Raw genomic sequence first — 25,395 nt, forward strand, 5'->3', positions numbered from 1 at the left:
TAATATATGTGTCTAAATGATTGAGATTGTACCGTCAGCGTAGTAAAGTTAAACCCTATATTCATTGGATGAATTTCTGGATACTGATCAATAAATTTCTTCATCAAGTGTATTTGCTTGTAGATATAATTGTGTGGAAATAAAAAAGAAAAAATTATTTAAGGATTTATATTTTCCAGGTATGGCCTGTTCAAATTGAAGTCCGTAGAACTTTTCTGAACTTCCGGTTGGTTCCGGCAAGCTTTTAATAAAGTAGGTTGAGGAAAAAATCGCCGATTTCTTTACAAAATGGAGAGCCAAGCACCGCCTCTGGAGACGGTGTATCAGGCTCTGCAAGCTCTGTATAATAACCCTGATTTCGTTGGCAAAGAAAAAGCTTCTGTTTGGCTCGGAGAACTTCAAAGATCGGTAGGTTTTGAGTACCCCAGCGTTGAATGAAAACCCTCAAAAATATATTGTTCACCATCAGTTTGATACTCTTAAGCGAGGTGTTCTTTTGCAATTTTTTTTTAATGAACCTTGCAAACATGGCGGTCGTAATACTGCATACACTGGTATTGTCAACAGTACAAGTATTATTGATAATACTGGATGATTTTGGTCAGAACTAGACGTCAAGACTCCATTCTAGCTAGTTGTAAAATGTAAAATCTATTATCAGTTTTCTTTCCGCGATAATTATGCGTATGAGTTATTCTTCTTTTTTAAGCTATGAAATCAACATATGTGAAAAAGATCAATTCGCAGATAAATAACTTGGAATTGCTAGGTTTGATAGGATTACCATACGTTTGTAATGGTCCATGCGAACAATAGTCTTACTATGTAAGACGTCAGTCCCAACATTTATGATATATCGGTGTCATGTCACACACTTGTCAGCCCATGTTCACACTGTTCCACCGATTAAAGGCTAACTGTGTTTGTCTGACTATATTTTTATGTCTTTTTTGCCTGATGGAGTCAAATCTTGCCACTCGTAAATGGATGCATTTTCAAGTTTCATCAACTGGTTTAAATGTAGTGGTAGCTGAGGAGTGATGTTGGTTAAAGTTGGGCTATGTTTCTTTAGCAAAATCAAATCAGAGTAATCTTACCCTTATTCAACTGAAATAGGCATTCCTCCACAACCTTAGAGTTTTAAATTTATCCCAAATGAAAAAGCACCCACATTCTGTGCACCTGTGTATAGATTTGGTGGATGCAGGACAAAAAAGTTTGGGAAAACCAGAATCTAACTTCAAGGTGCAAGGCTGGAGAATGCAGAATGGACTTATTCTCATATAGTTTGTTAGTCCTCTTCATGCTCTTTGAGACATAAAGCTTCAACTAAGTTCCACCATCTAGGTTGGTCTTGAGCAACGGCTTGTCCCTCATGCCAGAAAAGTCCCATAATTTCCAGCTCAGTCATCAATGTTCTTTGTCAGCTTATCTTTGGCTATTCTGTATTCACATTTACACCCACCAGTTGGTGTCCATATGAGGGCTACCTTGGGTATCCACTCTTGGGGCATTACTTGCCCAAATCATTTAAGCGCAGTGGATATGTTTTAGTTCAATTCATATCAAAATGCGAAAAATATAAGCTACCTCCCAAAGCTAGAAAAAACACTGGGTAATAAATATGAAACTCTGGTTTGTGTCCTGTGTCTAAAAATCGGAAATATTCTTCTCAGGATGAACTAGAGTAGTATAGCAGAGCAGGTAACAACCTTAAAATCCCAGCCTCAGGACAACTAATGTTTGAACTTTCTTGCAGGCTTTGTGTGGTTGTTTTCTCATTGCCACATTGTAATGACATGGAGAAGACATTCTGCATTTTCATAATATAAAGTGATGAGCTCATGACTAAAATACAAAGATGCTTGAGATTTCAGTTTTGACTCGCACAGTTTTATTTTCAAGGGTTAAATTACTCATCAGTTTTGAACTCTATGAGAACCTTGGATTACATTGTAGTTACAATTGTTAATCAGCTGTCAATAGAACTAGGTACTTGTAATCTTTATACTTTTAAAAATGTCACCAAAAAATGTAATCTTTATACTTTTAAAAATGTCACCAAAAAATGTCAGTCCATAAGATTCACATTTTGAGTTAACTCCCTGAAATTGTTCTGATAAAGTGGAGGTTACTCGTTGTGTGTTTGTGTGTGTATGATATAGATTTTTAATGTATATCTAATAGTTTTTGTCATATCCCTGAGATGTGGCAATTTATATTGATGCATAGCACTGAGGGATCATGCCGCAGACATGTAGCATCATGTTCCACCCATTCACATTATCCTGACACCAGAATGACCAGTCCTAACATTATCTCTTAATGCGAGGCAGCTGCTAAAGTTGCTCATTAGTGTCCATTGTGGTTTGAATGAATGAACACTGCTATGAAGACATCTGTATATATGCTGTCATGTGAAGTTTTAGAAAATGGAAAGATTAAATTTATTTAAATGACAGCTGTTATTTTTACCAATTTATAGTTACAATGATGTAATATAGTACTCCATTCAGTTAAAATGAATTACAATGTGTCTTCTATGCTGGTCTGAAGTCATATGGCTACAATATATTGCATATTTCTCTTTGTCTGAACATGTACACTTTCATGTATGAATATGCTGAATATGAATACTTTACATTCATACAACTAGGCTACACAATATAGTATGTCTGTTTCCATTTGCATTGGTTTTAAAAGTAGGGTAGGAAGAACTTTTTAGTATATATATTTAATGTGATTTTTTTCGGGAGTTGGGGAAAGGTGCTAGGTTGTTTATAAAATACATTTAACACAGAATTTTCTACTTGAAGATCAAGTTTTGGTTAAATCTTAAATGAAAATATGCATAAGGAGTAATATGATACATTTCAAATAAGAAAATGAAAGCACATACAAACATGCATATATATATATATATACATACATGTATATATATATATATATATATATATATATATATATATATATATATATATATATATATATATATAATTGCATTTCTTGCTTTTCTGCACAGAGGTCTCGTAAATGCTTAATTACGCGTATTGGGATGTAGAAAATCACTGAGGCGGTAGTCCTTCGTACGCATGTAATATTTGGGTGGCAAAATTCAAAGACTTGCTAATCCTGCTTCAGCCACCTGTGTTGTGGGAAAATCATGATCATTTAGCTGTGCTGATATTTCAATGACAGAATTCAGTGACTGAAAGACCCCTTGATGTACATGTTGCCATTATAACAGTACATCAGAAGAACATGATGCAATAGCTGGGCGGCATACTCAAAGGCTTTGACAGGCAGCCGAGTGGGAAAATATACTGGTATTTACAATGATTGAATTCAGAGGCAGAAAGACATAGAGATGTCATCATTATCTTAGAGTACATCAAATAAACAACTTTAGCTTTCATTATTGTGTTCATTTCTGAATGTAGTGGAATAAGCAGTGCAAGTGATCTCAGACTCAAGACATGTTGAGACTTAGACAAAATGCCATTCATAAATTTGGATAAGTATTTTGGTGTTAAATGGCAAACTTACGAAGATTCAGAAGAGTGCTAAAGCTGCTAGAATTGATAGTTCGGATGGGACAGTAGCTAAGTGTAAGAAAGTGTGTGATGCCTAGCTTAGTGTTTGGAATAAGTCCTTACTTGGATTGACAAAATTCAGTCTCGCTTTGAACAAGAGCTGTTTCTGTGTTGTGAGACCACTGCTATGAAAGACCACCTGTCTTGAGAGACCAGGTTCTCTTGCACATATTTAATGGTTATATAGTGTTACCACCTGTCTTGAGAGACCATATTTTTTGGCAGAAGGGGTGGTCTTTCAAGACAGGTTCTGCTGTATAAAGAATGTAGAAATTAAACTCAATGGCAACCAATAGTTCTTCTAATTTTCATAGGTGTTTTTTGGGAGGGCCAGGGGTTATGCTACCAGGTGAAGTGGGCAACTAAGTTGCCTAAAAAATGTAAACTTTGGTTTCTTCTGTTAGGAAAGCGAAAACAACTTTGCCGTGTGATTTTATAACAGGTACATTGACTGACTTTATTTTAGATGCCCCTCACCGTAGCCTGCTTAGTTGTAGTGTTTTAGCGAAATGTATTCATCAGCTTCAAGACATCATTAGCAAGGCCTAGTTTTGATATCAGTTATGTTGACAAACAAACTCTTGCCCATTCACAAGAATGTGTTTCGATGGCTGATTGACCATTAAACCTTTCCCAAGTAAGGTAGCAACTATCAATTTCTGCATGCTATCCTTTGATGATAAAAACATACAGACTTGTGTTTCAAAACTTTAACAAAAGTGTGTAAATAGAAGTTTGTGTTTTAAGATCAGAAGTGGTGATCTGGATATATATTAACTGTCTTGTTTACACTATTTCATCATAAAATTAGTTTGAAACTGTAAATGAACCAATATGCCTAATGGGAAATAATGGTGGACATCGTTAAGTCTGGGATGTACCAGTTTATTAGATTGTCTGTTTTCGTAAATCATCGGGCAAATATATTAGAAAAAATATACAGTTCATTGAAAGCAAAGCCTTGGTATTATTTTATTAAAGATTTAACTTCAAGATCCAAATTATGTAGGTCAGAAACATATGGGACAATGCTATGTTGTGGAATTCGCGAGATGCATTGTAGGGTCTAAGTTGTTTATTGACTTGACATGTCTTTGCAAAAATACAGAAAAAAGCAACAAAGCAGATACTATTTAACCATTGCCTAAAATTACTACAGGTACACAGACAAATAAATAAACCATAAATTTGCAATCCCGTCAGTGGACTGTTATAATGAAGCTATATTAAAGTGGGTGATTACATTACGAAAACCTCTCCATCTAAAAATAGATGCAGTCACTTCTGTGTTGATTCTGTAGCAAAGAAGGGTTTAGTTCATATACCAACTATAAAGGAGACATGTCCGTAATTTTATGCATTTTAGTGTGCTATGTATGAATAGTTATGGAAATGTTTTATCTGCAACGAAGAAGTGAGGATGAACAATATCTGAAGAAACGTGTGCATTTGCCCTCATGTACGTGGTACGGGGGTTGTTTCAAACACATTTAGAAGTCTTTGAAAGTGCCATTTTTGTGAACTTTTAGAAAGTATAAATAAATAAAAGAATTTTTAAAAATTGATCAAAGTTAGTTGATTAAGCATTTTTACTAACTTGAAATCACAGTAATATAATCTGGCTACTCAGTTAAAATTTGTTACAATGTAGTTTCTTTTATTCTCTTTTAGAGTCATATGGCCAAAATAACTGAGAAAATTATCTACTTGAAAATAAAGTATTGCTTAAATCCAAAGTTAAATGCAAATGTGAATACTGGGAAATAGAGGGATTAAGTTAAATAAGAGAACATATATATCCTGTGTTTCTTGCTTCGCATCCACTTCTCCCTGTTGAGCTCTAACTTCTCCCTGTTCTTTCCAAAAGGAGAAGTCACTTCTCCCTAAAATTCAAGTATAGCTTGACCCCTGGTGGGGACTACAACTTTTGATGATGGGACTCCTATTTTTACCAGAATGAGGGTCCTTCACTCCTAGTTTAAAATCCTAGCAAGACCTCTACTGCAACTTCTTCCCAATTTGCTCTCACTTTTCCATGGTATGTCCAAAGGAAGAAGTCAGTTCTTTTTAAAATTTAAGTGTTGATTGATCCCTAATCACAGTTCATAGCTGTACTAGGTATATATCCTTGAAGTCTTAGGTAATGTTTGTTTTGATGCTGCATTCATATTTTGGATATTAAATATAATGCAGCTTTTTCCGATAACTTAGTTGTGGGTGTGCTGGGACTCCAAAGTTGTGAGTTTGGGACTCCAGAGTTGGGAGTTTGGAACTCCAAAGTTTAAAAATCCTTTTGAGAACCCTACTTATGTTTATGTACCTTGATGATTTAGTTATTATAATTATTATGCAGAGAAACGTGGCAAAGTTGATTTAATATGTCTGAATATCATTAACAAATCAATGTTAGAATCTCCATAGTTACAACACATGCATTGTGGATTACGGATTGTCCACTCAGTCTGGTGGACTTGGACAGAAGAGCAAGGGATTATTTGCCCACTACAAATAGTGGAAGTCCATCATAGGTCATATTGCTGTTATAGTAGTTTTTATGGCACCCCACACTGATTCTGTTGCATTTGCTCAGCAGGTCGACACTAAATGAATATATATATATATATATATATATATATATATATATATATATATATATATATATATATATATATATATGTGTGTGTGTGTGTGTGTGTGTGTGTGTGACAATATAAAACTCAAAACATTCAAAATTGTTTAAATGGAATAAAGTATGGTTATTGGGAATGCAAATTGTGGTGCAGGGACCACAATATTTTTCAAGAAAGCAGTCCTGGATTGTCCTGTGGAAAACCCTGAGGTTACTTTCTTTATCAGTTTTTCCATGAATTTATTATCAAGCAACAGCAGAGGACTGACCTTTTTACTTTGATGTCAGCTGTTGTGCTTGTTAATAGTGGACAGTCAGGAAGGTGTTGAGCTTCAGTATTATTTTTTGAGCATGGATGTTTCAAAAGAAACATAACTAACTGTTGAATAAAAAACTTTTTCTTTGTTTATGGAGAAATGAAATTTGGAGAAGTAATTGGGACTGAGAAATGCAGTGAGGCTTGGTTGTGATATTTTTGTGTAAAATTGGTTTCTGATGGTTAGAAAGCAAACCATCTAAAATTGTTGTTTTCCCCATTAACCTTTGAAAGCAGTACATATAAATATAACAACACAGCACAAAGCTATGACATGTTTATGAAAGTTATAATACACAGCACTAAAAAAAATTCAGATGACTGGGTCCTCTATAATTTCAGATCAGGTCTGTCCTACGTTCTAAGAGAGGTGCCTGTTGGGTTTGTCACACAAAAATTTACCCGGAAAAACTTTGGTTGCACTGATGAATGTGGAAATGTATTTTCAAGATGTTGACATACTTGCCATAGCACAGTGAATCTAATTAAAATCAGATCACCACTGCCCCATGTGTAGTGGAGACCTGATTTAAATCAGATTGTAACATCGTGTGTCATGCTAAAAACATATACTCCCAAACCGCCAGAGATATATGGGTTTTCGAGAAAATACAATTTTCAGTATTCTTGAAAATACAAAGCAAAAGACCCAACCACTTTCAGTATATGCCTGTTACATATAGTATGTAGAAACAGTAAACAGTTGTGATTGGAGCTGATGTAAAACTCCTTTTGGCAGTTTTAATAACGGCAGTCAAAAGGCAGAGGAGTCGGGTATAAACCCCCATTTTGTATATTACCTAACTATGTGACAACAGCTAGTGTGATGTTTTTGAAGACTGCGTTGTGCAAACCCATTTCGCTGATTTGCTTAAGTACGATCAGAATGTGGAACAACCCAAATTTAGGTAAATTAAAGAGATGTTAGATGCATGTGTAGATCAGTAATGTGTTGCAAATGTCGTTTAATACCAGCCAACTTAAGAATACTTTTGCTCTAGCTCTGTAAATGAAACTTCCATTATAGTAAAAACAAATCTGATAGTTCAGTTGAATTTATTAAAGTGTGTACCTCAGACATACCATGTATACTCACTTAGAAGACAAGTCCAGCTGCAAACTTCACAGACCCAGATCTGCCATCACATATTGTGCCAGCAGATCTAGGTCTATGCAGTTTGTTAGGAGTAATCAGTAGAACAAATGGCAGATCAGGATGTTTGCAGTTTGACTGAAGTTATAAGCAAGTGTATGTGGTAAATATTTAAACTAAACATATCAGCATAGTTGTTAGCTGCTGCTAAAAAAATGTGTAGTCTTGAGCATTCACCAGTCAGGAATGCGCCAAAACCTTACATATCCAGAATAATTGCAAACCAGTCAAGTGATCCAAGATTATTTGCTTTGTGCAGAGCCTTGACTCTTAATTCCACTTTCCACAATGGGTCATATTTTATTTGGTTATTATTTTGACATGACTTTTCTTGCTCAACTGGCAATGTTACATTTTTGGATTATGTCCTGTACCAGAAAAGCAAGTGAGGTTTCTGCAGAATTTCCTGTTATTTCTTGGCACAGCCCCTCAAATTAGAAGTGTGTAAGAATGAGTGTTTAATTTGGTTTGATTTCATAAATAGAAAACAGTAATATATTTACTTTCATTCTTTCAGTTAACAAAACTTTTCAATGTCTTGTTTGTAGCTATAACTCAAAATACATAGTGTTTACGAAGGAATCAAGCTTACAGGCTTGTATTCTTTTAACATATTAAAATTTGAGACAAAAGTCAAGATGGATAACATGCCATTTAACTCTATGGTGACTGGAGATGGTGCCAGCTTGAGTTGAACAAGGGTGTGCTTCTCATAAGTTAGCTTTTGCCATCCTGATAATTACTAGTGATAATAATTGCCAGTAATTATTAAAGTGACAAAATCTGACATCTCAGAGACACATAGCAGTAAAAGCCAATCATATTACTTACATTTTTATATTGATTAATGTCAGGTACTTCACCTGCATTATTGAACCAAAATGTCACTATGCTGAGTTTAGAAACCAGCAAATGTTCATGAGATTTCCATCATTAACCCAAAAATGTGAGGAATAAATTTACCAATTTTTACACTAATTTGCTGGCCAGTGGCTATGCTAGAGGGATGGCCATGCAAGAGGGGTTAATAATGTTAATCATGACTGTTGGCAACTTGAACACATCCAGTAAAAATAAAAGCAGCTGAAAAAAACCTTAACTTAAACATTGTCATGAATTGTAAGAGAAAAGTATTTTATTAAACTATTGACTGCTAATGAAATAGGGACATTTCCTAATGTGGTCCTTACTACATGGTTGCAAATTCAGAATGTAATTGAACAGGTAGTGACAGTTGTTGCAATCCATGATTTATGTGATTTAACTCCTGCATCTTATTACATGCTGCTCATGTTTACCCTTTTGAAGGTAAAACACTGATTGCCAGTATCTAAGTGGATTTCTTGGTAGCAGTGTGATTTTTTTTTTTATTTTATTGAAATTTTTAAGTGTCTGAAGATGAATCTAGGTGGTTGCAGTGCATGTCATTTTCAGCAAAGAATGAATTTCCTGTCACTATTTGCACTGTCAATCATGTAATACTGTTGCTGACTTTTAGTCTACCATATTGTTCACTCAGAGTTACCTGCTCTGCAGTGATTAGTTTATATTTGAGGAATGGTTCAGTCATCCCCATTACCTTTCTTACTTCATTATTAATCACAGAGCTGTACATTAAAAAAAATATGCATAATTTTTTTTGTTTGTTTCCTTTCTAAAATTTCTGAATAATTGATATTAAACTTGCTTAAATGCAGGTTAAGAAGTTGTCAGTGTTAAGGCTGTAGTGTCAAGATACGATCCTTTGTGCAAAGTGATGACATACCATCAGTTTCTTTGCTTTTCTGTTACAGCTTACATTTTTTTACTTTTTTGTTACAGGTAAATGCATGGCAGATAGCAGATCAGCTTTTGAGACTGAACCAGAGTATAGAATCCTGTTACTTTGCAGCACAAACCATGAGAACAAAGGTATAGTTGATTAGATGCATTTGTAATTTGTCTTGGGGATGGATGGGTGGGAATTATAGAAATTGCCAAAATAATTAATGTGAGACTGATATATTTTCTTCATTATTTAGAGATGCATTGTTTCATAATATCAGTGAGAAAGTACATTACACCTGTTTTTATTCATTTGCATTTGTTTTCACATATTTTGCAAAGACAGAAACTATCAGTGAAATTAAATAGCTGTTTTTCCTTTAAATATTAAATGTATGAGAAGAATCATAGCTAGAAAATTAGTTTTGCACTAGAATCTTGTTCCCACAACTGTTTCACTCAACGTAGAGGCAAAACCGTGTGCGTTCTCATTATAAGAGACTTGAGATATGAATTTCTGTGTTATGTTAAATTGCTCTATCATTTGTTGATAGCTAAGGTCATAAAAATACAAATACAGCAGCATAAAATACCAGAGACGAAGTGTAAAACCAAGTGCACATACAGCATACACATTGATCATTTAGGTTATGATGAATGTCTTAAGTGAATCTAACTTTTTTCAATTTTTTTTGTTTTTTTTTGTAACCATACTCAAATGAATAACCTATTTTTTTAATGTTACTTTCAGATTCAGTATGCCTTCCATGAGCTGCCAACTGCAGTTCACCAGGTATAGTAATGTGGAGTTTCTCTTTGCTCTATATCCAAAGTCTGGCTGATTATGTTTTGGTAGCATTCATCCATTTGTTAACATTTGCCTGTCTGTCTCAAAGCATTATTACAGTTGGGGGGATTTTCATAAACGTTGCCCAAGATTGCATCATTGCTAGATGGTTGGTCATGCCCATTATCACAACATCAAGGTTATGGTATGGGAAAATGTAATTCATAGACTTATATCCTTGTCCTGAGTATAGCTTTTGAACCTTTATAGATGTTTTAATGAAATTTGAGCAAGTTATATATCAACTATAGATGGTGTGTTATGTGCTGTAACATTAGTCCTTGCTTCACAATTAAGGTCATGGAAAAAGAATGTATTATTCTTTTACACATAACCTTGTCAACTACTGAAGATATTTTAATGAAACTTTATTAACTTCATTTACTTTTATATCATGTAAAGACAGTGTATCACATATAATAAACACCCACCCACCCCACCCCACCCCGACTTAAGTCAATGCCACAGCAAGGTTCAGTGTAATTTTGTGGCACTTCCTTTTCCGGAGGCACTGAAGACATTTTAATGAAACTCGAACCAGTTATGTATCACATAAACAGTACATGGCATGCCATGGCCATAACCCCGTCCTGGAGGTGGTGGTCAAGCCAGGGGAAATGTATCTGTCTTGTATCCTTGTCCAATGTATACTTTGAAACCAGTGAAGGTATCTTAAGGAAATGAACCATTTATATAATATGATGACTAGACAGAGTCACATACCGTAACCGTGCTCACTACCCCATGATCAAGGTCATGATGGTGGAAAATTTAAATCAGTGATCTCTATTCATATATGGTTATACTTGCTAAGTCATAGGAAACATATTTTAATGAAACTTTAACATTGTTGGTAATTTTATTTCACAAGGTTTCGTGTATCCTTTGTTCTCCTAGATCAGGGCCACAATAAGAGATAATGTAATAGTTAGAGCATCTGCCTTGGATGTGGGAGGTCACGTGTTCGAACCCTAGCAGAATCATATAAAGACTTAGTCAAATGGTACTAACAGCTGCTTCACTTAGCACTCAGGAAGAAGAGGTTAGAGTTGGGACTGGCTGGCCTGGTGTCAGGATAATGTGACTGTGTGAATTCATGATGCTGCATGTCTGCAGCATGATGCCCCAGTGCTAGACATCACTGTAAACTGCCACGCTGCAGACAATGTAGAGATATGACTAAAATTGTTGAAGCTATGTTTTAAAAATTATAAAACCAAACCAAAGCCAAAAAGTGATGATGCAGGTGAGTGGCTTGTTTATTTATCTGTTACTATAACTACAAATATTCAGATGAAATTTTGATTAACATTCACATCATATCATAAAATTGTAAAGTCCCTAGTTCAAAGGTCAAGTCATCAGTAGGAAAAAGGTCACAAGTTGGTCATATCTTGTGCCATTTGCAGCACTCCTTCAGAACAGTAGTATGGTTTTAAGAAATGAAACTAGCCCAACAGAAGGTTGTATGATAAATACATATGAATGCAAAGGTAGCTTTGCTCTGAATATATCAGCACACCCGTGTCTGTTTTACCCTCACCAGGATTCATTTTAAGCTGCACCCATCAACCAGTGGCCCTTATTTTTCATCTTGGGCACAAGAAAGTTCCCTCCATACCACCCAAAGGACACATAAAAAACAAAGATTATAAGATAAATATATATGTATTAGTCATTGTCGAGTCAGACTATACTGTGGTTCGCTATAAATTTCCTTGCCCACTAAAATAAGCATGTCGTGAACAGTGTACCTGGTTATTTTAGCAGACAATGACATTGTTGAAAACCATGATGTAATCCGACTCTTCATTGAAAGTAAACATCTATAATGATAGAAAAGGTGAATATTTATTGCTGAAAATTGTAAATCCATGGCAAAAGTGCCTGTGATGGTAATAAATGGTTGAATTTCTTGAATAAATGGAAAATGTGCTAGGCTATATGTAACCCCAGTTATTTTCTAAATGGCCCCTTTTTTGACCTGATAGGGGCCTGATTAGGGCCCACTTTTTCCATTTATGGAATGAATGTTGCCATACTTTTAAGTGCATTCCAGTGGAAATAAATGCATTGACAATTTGCTTGAATGATCAAATGAATAGTCAAGGGATACAGAGCAAAACTTTTTAATAATAAATAAATGAATCAAATTATTAATTAAAATGTATAGCTATGCAATATCTAAAATTGTATCTATACTGAATAAGCACCTGGATAAAAGGTTGGATAAATACGGGTGCTACATGGTCAATAATGAATTGGATTGCTTTTTTATTTTCAGTCTCTCAGGGACTCACTGATAGAGCATGCGGGGAAAATAACAACCAGCACTGCTCCAGTCATTGTAACACAGGTAAATGTAAGACCTACACCTTTAGACATGTGTGCATTTTTGTTCACTGTTTCACATATTGGTTTGAGCATCTTTAAAAATTATAACAAGCAATTTGTCTTAAAGCAGGGAGTTTAGTGATATCTGTCTGTTTGTTGATGTTTCATTTCCAAACAACAAGTTGAATTCTCCACCACCTGCAGCATGCACATAGGGTAAGGAGAAACTCTGTTGAGCTCAAGGTCAAGGTTGTCATTCCCAGATTAATCCCTGTGGCGGCCCTAAGGCAGTCAAAATCTTGGGGCCCCTCTCGCTCCTAAATTAATACAGTATTTTCTCTAAGGAGTCTTTAGTATGAAGTTTTTGTTTCTTTGATTCATTTTTTCTATCTTTTGGTAACAATTTAAGAAAGCTTGATTGTAATTTTCTTTCAAGATCAGATCAATATTATTTTGATCCATTGTTGTGGGGCCTCTAAAAGGTGTGGGGCCCATAGGCTGGTGCCTACTCGGCCTATTTGGTAATCTGGCACTGAAGGTCGCTCTCTCTGCAGTAAGCCAAGTTCTCCCTAATCAGCAATTACCAGACTCAGTGGACAGCTTGCACATGGGATAAGCAAGAACTTTATCATTTGGGATTCCGCTTTTCTCCTGGCTTGAATCAGATTTTTCTTGATATAGTCCGTTTTTTTTATATCATATCAAATCTAGTTTTTAACAAACAGTCTGTCTGCTGAGTTGTTGAGAGAGACCATGACATGAATAAAAGTTTAAATAAAGTTTAAAAAATGTATGGAAATGGGAATAGCTGGAGAGAAAAGTTGATGGAACTTTAGTTGGTCAGTTTATAAAAAAAACTGCTGGAGGACTGGCATTTTGTGACCTTTGCAATAAAGATCTGAATTACGGTAGTGGCGGTTGGAAGAGTTTGGAAAAGCGCCTACAAAAGAAGCTGCATATGGAAAAATTTAAGCTCAGAAGTCATCTAGAAAAAGTGCAGTTAATTCCTATAAGAAGAAAGATTTCTTGCATGATAGAACAGGTGTAGCCCTCTGTCAGAATATGCACACTGCATATTGCCAATACAAGCACCAGCTTGAGAGGAAAAAGGCTCTCATTGAGGAGGAAAAGAAACGATTGCATGTTGAACAAAAAATGTCTGTGGTGATGAAAAGGAAGGCTAAAGAAATCTTTGCCAAAGCTGCAAAAAGAGCTCAACTAGCATATCAACAGGTTGTGTCCATTGGAGAAAAAGACAAGTGAATGTATGGGATTATCTGTATATATTTAATGTATTTGGGTGATTATTTTACAGATTTGTAATGAAAAGAGAGAAGTATAATATATTTGCGGCAAAAATTGAGAAATTATTGTGACTTAATTACAATGTGAACACTGACATGCACATGAAATAACTTAAGCATCAGTAGTATTGGAGAACAAATTCATGTGACTATAAATATTGTGAAATTATTGAACTCAAGTTGAACATTTTGGGTAAGTTTATTAGTTTTTCAGATGATTACTTTTTTTTATTTTATGATCATAAGTTGCACCAGGAGCTGTTTTTTATGAATGTAAAATGCATTTTTGGCTGGGTGTATTTGGATCCCTGGATTGGGGGTGTTGCCCCTCGAGACTGTTGGCAAGGACCCCCAAACCCATCTTTAAATGTTTTCAGCTTTTCTTATGGAAGACCAAAATCATGTCTGTAAAAACATGTAAATTGAACATTAACTATGAGAAATAAACTTTCTGGCCCAAAGAAAAGGAACAAATTAAGTGAGATGTAGGGAATTTTCTAGCTGTTTCAAAATCATGAGGCATGACCATTTTAAATATATGATGTATATTTTTATATATTGTTTAGTCCATGTATTATGTATTTCAGAAATTATATTATTGAAGTAATTTTAGTTTTGATCTTCATCATGCATAGTCTTAGCATTAGAGGTTAAATTTAGGAATGTCATTGATTTATCCATGTGTTGCAAATAATGTCATTGCTGATACCATTGGGGATTGAATTTATTTAAAGTTTCTTTCCACACAAATCTACAGCTATGAGGCTTAATGTGTGCAGTCTTTACAAGGCAACCCACATTTATCAAATTATGTCACGGTGATTTTTATTTCACCTTGGAAGGAATTTCTTAGTTTTCTGCATAAGCTCGTTCTTATTTTTAGATTTTGTGACATCACCATCATGAAGCTTGGTAAATTCATTGTAATTTCCATAGTTCACTGCAATTTATATTTTATGCCTAAATGTAAGATTTATTATGGACTTCAAATTTCCTTTCGTTGCTTTTCTCAGCTCAGTCTTGCCTTGGCAGACCTAGCCTTGCAGATGACCAGTTGGAAAGGTGCTGTCCAGGATCTAGTTCAAAGGTATCAGTCTATTAATAAATGCCAGGAGGTCATTTATAAGTTGATTCCGTTGACATATGATTGAAGTGGATCACATAAAATTGGTTACTACTGATTTTAAAACCTGTGCAGTAGAATTATGGAAATATAAATCTTAGAATATTAATTGAATTCTGTATAAGAGATTCCACATCTGTCTTGGTGAATAATGTTGATATTTAAATTTGTGAAAACTATGTATTTATGGTTAAACTTTCCATGAATTTTATTGTGGAAGTAAGAATTTTACAGTTACGAGGAATCATGATTAGTAATGACAAAGAAAATCACATAAGTACCTCAAGATAAAAACTTTAATTTTGTCTTTGAATTGTATTGAGGTTTGTGCACAAACTGATATAATAATAATAATAATAATAATAATGAGGACTTTGTATAGCGCCTAATCTTTAGACGCTCTAAGCGCTTTACAACTTTAGAAAACAATATAACTATGTTGAAATTTAAAATTGAGGATATTAGTTTCTTTTCAACCTGAAAAGTGAAACAGTGTTAGGCAGGTTTTATTTGAACTGAATGGAAAACCACATGCAATGCCTAGCCTCCAGGATTTAGTTTGTTGGACAGTTTTTTTTCAAACACCTTTTAGACATGTTCACAGTATTAGTATCTATCTACTGGAATACAGAATGCAAATAGAATGCAGAATTAATGTAAATGGAATGCAGATAGAATACAGAAGGAATGCAGGTGAAATATTTAATGCATTGTTCAGCTGATAGAGAGTGCAAATGCAAAAACACAGTTAAAAAACCCAGTGATATAATGGAACAAACCCAGTGATATAATGGAACAAAACAAATGTGCATTTCATTAATGGATTTTGAAAATTGATTTTATCATGATAATCCAGAATCAGATTCATTTCGCTGATGTTCAGTTGGTAATCCCTAATCCAAACAAGCTGCATGGATGTGATGGTTTGGATTCATCTATTCATTCTTTATTTAAGCAAAATTATGAAATTAAATTCTCAGATACTCTTCAACTATTATTTTTACACTTATTTCAGCTGAGGTTATAATTTAATTTGTCCAAAATTCAATGCTGTCCTTTGCATTTTATGTATTTGGTATTTTATTAAGTACACTTTTTAGAAAAGCTTTTATATCTATAGTTATCTCCCTTTAACACTTTAAAAAGAAGAGAATCATAATTGCAGATGAAGGTAGATGAAAGAAAAGGATGAATGAAAGCAAAAAATGTGGATTATGATCAATTTTTGAGACATTAAACTAAAAATGATGAAATGATAGATGAAATTCAAAAGTGAGTGGAATATAGATTTGGTAAATTTATCTAATTCAGGGTCTGTTTACATATAAATACATTTTAGTTCACTTTTCTTCATTTATAGACCCTAACACCTTTCCTTGCAGATTTGGGACAAGTCGAGATCAACTGTCATTTTTAATGGAAGTTCTTACAGTTTTACCTGAGGAGGTACAAGGCAATCAAAACATTTTCCCAATTTCTCATAAGACTTGTTCATTACATTGCTTTATCAGCCAGTTTTTGCTGTAGTCAGTAATGCAAATATATGATATCCTTTTCTTAATTTTACAAATTTTGTAAATTTTGTTTCAAATTTGATACAGTTTTTAAAATGCAATGGAAATGACTGTCTACATCTTACAAAATTGCAGTCTGTATTTCCCATAATGTCACATGTTTTTACAGCTGCAGGCCACATTTACTTTATTTGTTATAGGAGACCAATAATAACTTTCAAGTTATAGTAAGTTATTTTAAGTCGGTCAACTTTCAATGAAAATCCTTAAACAATATTTGCTAAATAATCATAATATGTTAAGAGTGATCTTAAGATGTCTCATTAATTACCATTGTATTTTCTTTTTTGTAGATCAATAGTAGATCCCTCAGACTTGGAGCCAATAGAAGAAGTGAGGTTACAGAGGAGTTGCGGTCATCATCACATATAGTCATTCAAGTTCTGGTAATTACATTCTTACATGATATTAAAAAATTGTTTTTGGTGGTGGTGGTGGTAGTGAAAATAGTACTTCTTGTGTACAAGATTTGGATTACTTTTCCTTGTCAAGACATATATTATAAAATACCTACTTGATGTAACCCAAAGCAAAAGAACTCTTAGTTGCGTATCTAATAGATCTTTATTCTCAACGTATAACACAGTTGTTCCCAGCCTTTTTTTGTCTGTGGCCCTATAAAATAGATTTCTGAGCCTTGTGATCCCGTTTTCACATCTTCTTAAGTTTTTCCACCCACTAAGAAAAACCTTTGTGACCCTCAAGAATGTCCTAACAGTCCTGAATTGAGTCGTGGCCTGGAGGTTGGGGACAACTGATTTAACACTGGGATATTGTAATGCCATCATTGATATGTCCAAAACTTGGTCATCCACTAAACTGCCTGGTATTTATTCGCAAAATTTGTGCATATATGATGACCATCTGGAAGAAGTAAAGTGTTCCTTTGCTGTAAAGACCTTCATTATGCTACCATTCCTCTATTGATGCATGTGGTAGTGGATTACATTGCATTGTTGGATATTTTTGCAAACGTTACTACTTGAATTATTTCACTTAATTTTAACCTTTGCTTATAAGTTACCAATTATAATGTGATTTTACATCATTAAATGCCCTATATTTGTATTTTGATGTGCTATTTATGACCAAGCATTGTTGAAATATCCCATTGTATAAGGCTTCACTACTAATAATGCAAGTCACTTTGTGGCATGCACAAACATTATCAAGAGGGTGCGCTGTATGTACTAAAATTTCATTAGTTTTCATTTTGTTTATGTCATCCATAATGTGGAGCATGTCATTTTATGACATGTCTGTAATCAATCTCATTTCTGTGCAATAACTTGAGTTGTCAACTTTTTAAAGTTACTTAACTTTCTGGTTGGTTTGAACTTGGAATAAGGAAGAGCCCTATAAAATTTGGAGTTGAAATTTCAAAGATCATGGTCACTTTGAAAGAAGAAAATCTGCACATTAACCTTTTACCTCATAGAGCATAGTTACAAAGTGCAGCGCGCTATAAATAGAACACCTGTTACCTATTCAACTCTATACGCATCAAGTCAGTGAGGCCGCGTGACCAACTGTAGCTGCCATTTCTCATACTCGAAATTTACAAGTTTTTTTGTCAGCGTCTACGTCACTAAGTCATCTGAATTTGATAATTTTTAAAAACTAATTGCTGCCTACATCAGTATCAGAGCATTTACCAAAGTTAATGAATCTTTCGTAGTTGTGATTCTAATCATGAAAACTTCGTAAGTACTGAATGAAATCCGCGACCTCCATTTTGGAGAGTGGAGATTACGACCCAGTTACTTTGTTATTGTTGTTGTTGTTCTAGGGTTTAACGCCACTTTTCAGCACAAGATAGGCTATACATGGTGGCCAGTATAACTGGTGGAGGAAGAACCCTGGAAAACCCAGGGAAGAACCACCGACCTATGAGAAGCTACTGGCAGGCTTTCCCACATACCCACGCTAGCCATGCCTTGGACTCAAACCCACGCAGACAGAGGTGAGATGGCAGTGATCCGGAACGGCGAGCGCTCTAGACCACTCAGCCACTCGGGGCCCCCCCAGTTACTTTAAATAGCAGGTATCGACCAGAGCATAAACAGTGACCACATGATCTGATGTAATTGTCATTCACAGAAATGTAGTATCTAATATGGGGTTTTCCCCGAAGGTGGCGCTACGAAAACTGGCTTAAAATGGTTGATGTTTATAGTAGGCATCAAAAGGTGCTTCCATGCGAATGGAGTAGAGGCGTGCAAGGACGCTTGCAGGAGGTAAAGGGTTCAATTGAGTTTTTGTGGATGGCTGGTACTTGTGATGAAGAGCAACCCAGATCTCAGATTTATTTGTGTGTGGAGGGGTTAAAAGGTCAGATATCAAGGTCATCGTGACTGAAAGAAGGAAATGGTTTCTGCTTAATAATTAGAGCTCTCTGTCATCTACAGTTACCAAATTTGTGGATGGGTTGCTTCTTGGTTAAGGAAGCACCTTGCGGTTTGGGGTAAAAAGGTTAAAGGTCATGGTGACTGTCTGAAACCCAAAAATTGGTTTCAGCACAATAAAGCTGTCCATGATATACATTTAGCAGATTTTATGATTGGGATGGTCTTGTTTTAAAGAGTAAACTTATTTATTTTGGGGTTTAAAGATTGAAGGTCAAGGTTACTCTGACTGAAAGAAGAAAAATGGTTTTCACAATGACTTGAGACCTCAAGCAGCAACAGCTTGCACTTGGAGTAAGGAAAAACCCTACTGATTTTGGAGTCAAAGCTCAAAGTCACATGACTGAAAGAATAAAAATGTTTTCTGCATGTTAATGTATTTCTACTTTTTAGACCTGGACCAAATTTTCTGGATATTTTATAGTTGGAGAAAGGAAGAAACCTGTTGATTGCAGGGTCAAAAGGTCAAAGTCTAGGTCACTATGACTGAAAGAATAAAAATTGTTTCTGCAAAATATTAGTTTCACATTACATTCCTGGACCAGACTTTGTGGCTGGCTTCTGCATTGGGTAAGGAATATCTCTTTTGATCTGGGAATCAAAAAGTCAGTGGTCAAGGTGACTGTGACAGAAAATTGGTTTTTGCACAGAAAGTCAGTTATCTACATGAAGGCCCATTAAATATAGGGCAGGTATATAACTTGATGTTTACAGTACTTTTGTTTTGGGGTTTTGGTGGTTGCTGCAGACTATGAATTTAAAGACTTAGTATTATGACCCCAGGTGGCCATGTGGTTTAAATTGCTTGCATTTACCAATCACTGTCATCTCACTTCTGTCTTTGTGGGTTTGAGTCTTGGGCTTGGCCATTGTGATTGTGGGAGAAGCTGCCTTTAGCTTCCCTTGGGTCAGTGGTTCCTATTGGGATTTTCTCTGGTTCTTCCTCCTCCAAATTTTCTGTCTGCCATGTATAAACCTATCTTGCACTGAGAAATGGCATTAAACCCAAAACAACAACTTGGTGTGATAGTCTGCATGCTGGGTAGGTGAAGTAAGCGATAAAAAAAAAAAGGAATTGGCCATTGGAAGCCATGGAAGCAGCTCTTATTTTATACTGTTTCTCAGATTACATAATTGCTTTTAATAGATTTACATAGCCCAAAAATTACTTATGAACCAGTTTTATTTTCCTGGCTGACTCATCAGCTTTTCAGGCTGCTGGAACTCCATAATATGTAAAGTAATGAAGAGTTTAATTTTTTGGAAAAAAATTGTGCTAAAATTGTTTAATAATTAAAGAGCAATGCTTTTGTGCTTTTTCAGCTTGGATGTGTTGAAAACTGCTGGTCAGACCAAAGGTTTCAGGTCAAGGTTTTCCGGTGCCTTGCTAGCTGGTTCAACATAGATGCCATCCCAGAAGAAAAGATCATTGACACAAAACTCATTATGGCTCCCTTCCAGTCATTGGTAAGTTAGTGGTAGTCATGATTTCTTGTTAGCTAGTATAGTATATTTTCCCCAACAGTTATTTGGTTTGCTTGATCAACATTGTTAATATAAATGGCAGCTGCTTTGAAAGTGGGTTATTTGTTTAAATAACTGTTTGCTTTGAGTCATATATTTTCTGTCAGGTATTGTAATACATCTCCATTCATCTTTAGCTTAGTACATCTAGATATTCTGCATGTCTTCTCACAATAAGATAGTGAAATAATGATGTAGCTGTTACTTTATAGAAGATACCATACAATATACACTTGCTTATAAGACAAGTCAAACTGAAAACAAAGAAGATTCTGATCTGCTGTAGCATAATCGGTGCTGTTTGTTCTGCTGATTACTCCTAACAAATTGCATAGAATCAGATCTGCCAGCACATTATGTGATGGCAGATCTGGATCTGTGCAGTAGTTTCCAGTTGGATTCATTATGTAAGCAAGTATATATGGTATGTAATCATTTTTGTTTATGTGATAGCAGCTCAGGGTCTATGTTGTTTGTTCTTTTGATGACTTCTTACAAACTGAAAAGACCCTGATCTGCTTGTGCATTGTGTGATGGCAGATCTTTGTGCAGCTTTCAGTTGGATTTGACTCATGAGTGAGTATATACTGTACTTTATTTTTATGCTTATTAGTTTGGAACAAGCTTACATGTGTTTTTCTTGGAATTTCTGACAGAGCTACAGTTAAGATCGTTTTATAAAAAAGGAACATGTAAGTGTGGAGTCTGGTCTTTGGTGGTAATGAGGTAATCAAGAAGTCTTGTGCCCCCCTACCCCCCACCCTTTCCCATGCATAACTTTTGAGGGCACTCAGGAAGGTGAGATTGCTTAAAATGAACTAAATTTGTTTTTGTTTAGCATGCAGAGAAATTTGTTAAAACACCTTTATTTTGATTGGCATAATATTCCATTCAAGCTGTATGTACTTAAAGATGTCATTAAAATGTTTCATATTGTTGTAGCACTAAATTCATGGCTTCATGCATTGCTGGCTAGATGGCTTCATATACAGCTGGCATGAAATTTTGTTAGGAATTTGCAGAGGTTGCCCCAAAAACTCATTCATTAAAGCAAGATAAGTTACATGCTTTATTGTGTCTCCTTGTTAAGAGAAAAATGTGAGATATAATGATGTTTATGTCTTTGACAACAACAACAACAACAGCAGCATTGCTTATATTGTTAACATTTATGTACAAGCCAGTTGTACAGTTTTTGTGCAAACCCATTACTGTGAAAAAGCAAAGGGACATGTGTCCATATTCTGGTGATGATCTTTAAAATCTTTGGCAGTTTTTAAAATGATTTCTTTTTCTGCTTTGTTTTCTAGGTGTGTAAAGAGGTGACATCCACAACACATGAATCTGCCTCAGATTCTATCTGTGCAGCTTTATACTGTGTTGAGGTAAGTACACTTGGCTTTGGCATGAATTCCTTATCAGCAGTTATGAATCTGATATCATTATATTCCAGTGAATCACTTCATCTGTGCATAGAGTTCAGAACCGCTTCGAATTCAGATTGCTGTATTACTCTGTTAAAGTGATTCTGGCCAGTGTTACCCCTTTTCAAAATGCTTCACTTGCCTGAAGGACCAGTTGAACATTTTCTGGTTCTCCACATTTACTTTTCATATTCCTAAATATATTTTAAACTGGCAACAAGCAACATATGTTTCAGTTTTTTGTCAGTCTGATCACAAATTTTTGTTTTTGCACAGTAAATCCCATAATTAATATTGGATTTAAACCAAATTTTGGTATGAGTCTTGATTATCATTAGATTTTGATTTTCAGCCTTCTGCATCATTGTTTATCATTAGAGGTACTGATGGTCACGTCTATCCACATTATTTCTCCCACAGTCAGTCCCAAAGTCAGTCCCACAGGTCATTACATTTGATTTCTAAAACTTAACTTTTAATTGCCACTATATATCCAAATTCATGGTGACATGCTGTAAAATCCAATGCTTGCATATATTTACATATACTTATTATCAGCTTTCTACCATATTTTGATTGACTGATATTGATATGTCCCTTGACCTAGTTCATTTGTCTGTGATCTGCATCATCATTTAGCACACGTATAGCCCCTGATTCTCAGACCTCACCCACTTTTGCTTCCGCACAGTAATGCCATAATTATCATTGGATTTCAGCCAAATTGTATAGGTAACTGTGTATTAATAAGGACAATTGAAAATGGGTGACATCATTTCTTGAAATATGCTGGCTGTGTTTTATAGAGAACCTTAATAGTGAGTATAGTTGAGATGGGGAATAAGTATTTATGTTGTTTATCAGTACATCAAGAAAATATTGAATATATAGCACAGAGAGATCATACAAAAGCAGTACATTAAAAACATGCAGTGAAATAAAAAACAATATATTTGACATTAAGATCATGCAATTTCACCAGTGATTTTTAGTGCATTTAAATGAAATAGATTGAAACTCGATAATATGCACAAAAAATATGACTATATACGTGTCATGCAGGACAATATATATTAGCACAAAATATATTGTAATGTGATTGGTTCCTTTATTGTTTTCTCGTATCAAGTCACAAAATCTTGAGAAAGTTAAGAGAATGTTCTTGACTTTAATAATGCAACTTGAGCATTGTGTCATAGGCACTTGATTGGAGAAAAATCAACCCAAGTATTATGATTGTTTGTCAGATCAGGCACTGCAGAACCACTCAAAAGAGAGATAAAAGCATTGTACCTTAATGAAGTTATACAACTACTGGGTATATAATGCTTTCAGATGGTTTTTGGTGGATGTTACATTGTATAACTAAAGGATCATGTTGTGTTATTGATTCTTTGTTTCCTTTATTCACAGGATTTGAGGACGCACAAGCGTTTAGCTGAGACTCTTTACCAGGCAGCACTGACTTTGGTAGATGCATATCATTTGTCAGTAGCTGAAGAAGACATCGATAAGTAAGTTTTGATTTACAGATAAAATGGATTTGATCCTTTTATCCTCCCCTCCAACCAAATCCCTAGACAGGGACATTTAGCATTTGGATTATCCACATGTGAGAGAGTTTGCATGTCTGTGGACAGTTTTGTTTTAAGTTTTCTTAAAGCACTTGTAATTTAGTGACCCCTAACTGATTAATTTCATATTTAGGATAATATATCATTCTATACTCCATATAGCTCAGAATCAATACTATACCTATTATACCATGGAGTCAAGAATCATGATTGGGGACACATTTTGATTTAAACTTTTTCTTCATTAACCCCTTTACTATTCAATTCACCAGTTGATGTGTACTTGAACTTCGACTGGTACCTTGAAAAGGGCTTGAATTTGAGTATTTCTTCAAAAAAAATCTTAATAATTGCTTGAAAAGTTTTGTAATACTTGAAAAATGTTTGAATTTTTAAACAAGCACATTCCATTGAAAAGCTGTTATTTACTGACATAAATATCAAGAAGGCAAAAAAAATATTGTTAAAAAGGTTAGAAAAACAATATTCCTATAATTTTAATTCCATGATGGGTTACCAGCTTATTTATTAAAACTTCCAGTATGGTCACTTACATGCTCATTAGTACTTGTCTTTATTTGGTATTGTGAGTATTTCATCATGTAAGAGAATTGATTCTGTGTTGACTGGGCCATTAAGGCCAGTTAAAAAGTGGTCAGGTGTTGTGTGATGGGTAGCATATTTTCAGACAAGATTACCATACTTGATGTGCATGCTGTATATATTGGTACGGCCAAGTGATAAACAAAGAGCGATGTGCCCTGTTTGACAAAAGATGTTGATCATTGAGAGGTGAGGTCATCTTAAGTTATACAAATGGAGGTAACATTATCATATTAGTTAAAAATAAATATCACAAAATGGAATGTTTCTGGCCCTGTTGTGCCTCAAAATAGCAAGGAAGAAATTGCTTGTATAAAACTATATTTTTTTCATCTTTTAAAATCAATGCAGAAATACCATAAAACTAACCACAGAATTACCAGGATCTGGCATGTTTGCCATCAGTCTAACTAGGTATTAACAGAGCAGTAGTATTTAGTGCTTGATCAATAAGTAAAAGTTCTTTGAAGTCCCTAGACAAGAATGAAAAGCATAAGAATGAAAGATCAACAACAATTAATGAATTTAGAATATATTTTGCTTCTACTTGAAAAATTCAGGGAGTTAGAAACACGTGAAAATTGACTGCTAACACGCAAACTGACAGCACATGTACCCTAATGTAGACAAAATAAATTTTCTTAGCTTATTCATATCTATATCTAGATGACCTGATTAGATTTTCAGGCCTTTTAAGCAGTTTATTAAAACAAAATTTCTCACTTTTTTCACTTTTTGGACTTCTTGTTTTTTTATTATTGGACAAAAACCTTGTTAGCATGATTAAGGAAAAACTTGAGGTCTGATTAGAGGTAGGCATATTTTGTATTCATATGTAAGTAATGTGATTAGAGGTAGGCATATTTTGTATTCAGATGTAAGTAATGTGATTATAGGTAGGCATATTTTGTATTCAGATGCAAGTAATGTGATTTGAGGTCAGCATATTTTGTATTCAGATGTAAGTAATGTGATTATAGGTAGGCATATTTTGTATTCAGATGCAGGTAATGTGATTAGAGGTCGGCATATTTTGTATTCAGATGCAAGTAATTTGATTAGAGGTCAGCATATTTTGTATTCATATGTAAGTAATCTGATTAGAGTTAGGCATATTTTGTATTCAGATATAAGTAATCTGATTAGAGGTAGGCATATTTTGAATTCAGATGTAAGTAATCTGATTAGAGGTCAGCATATGTTGTATTCAGATGTAAGTAACCTGATT

The 25,395-nt window shown here is 34.7% G+C and overlaps 1 protein-coding gene across 2 annotated transcripts in view; it reads left to right on the top strand.

Moving 5' to 3' along the window:
• The first annotated feature begins 239 nt into the window (after positions 1–239).
• LOC149786603 (transportin-3-like) overlaps positions 240–25,395 on the top strand; it is a 78,757-nt gene continuing 53,601 nt past the window's right edge. For both annotated transcript variants that reach the window (XM_089977104.1, XM_089977103.1), the window contains exons 1-10: positions 240–408; positions 9,513–9,602; positions 10,207–10,248; positions 12,587–12,658; positions 14,954–15,027; positions 16,446–16,509; positions 16,931–17,023; positions 20,366–20,509; positions 21,877–21,951; positions 23,404–23,504. In XM_089977104.1, coding sequence (XP_089833230.1) covers positions 289–408; positions 9,513–9,602; positions 10,207–10,248; positions 12,587–12,658; positions 14,954–15,027; positions 16,446–16,509; positions 16,931–17,023; positions 20,366–20,509; positions 21,877–21,951; positions 23,404–23,504 — 875 coding nt within the window. In that variant the 5' untranslated portion in view covers positions 240–288. The remainder of the gene's footprint in view (positions 409–9,512; positions 9,603–10,206; positions 10,249–12,586; positions 12,659–14,953; positions 15,028–16,445; positions 16,510–16,930; positions 17,024–20,365; positions 20,510–21,876; positions 21,952–23,403; positions 23,505–25,395) is intronic.

Source organism: Sinohyriopsis cumingii, chromosome 12 (genome assembly GCF_028554795.1).
Source record: "Sinohyriopsis cumingii isolate HCF-2022 chromosome 12, ASM2855479v2, whole genome shotgun sequence".
NCBI lineage: Eukaryota > Metazoa > Mollusca > Bivalvia > Unionida > Unionidae > Sinohyriopsis > Sinohyriopsis cumingii.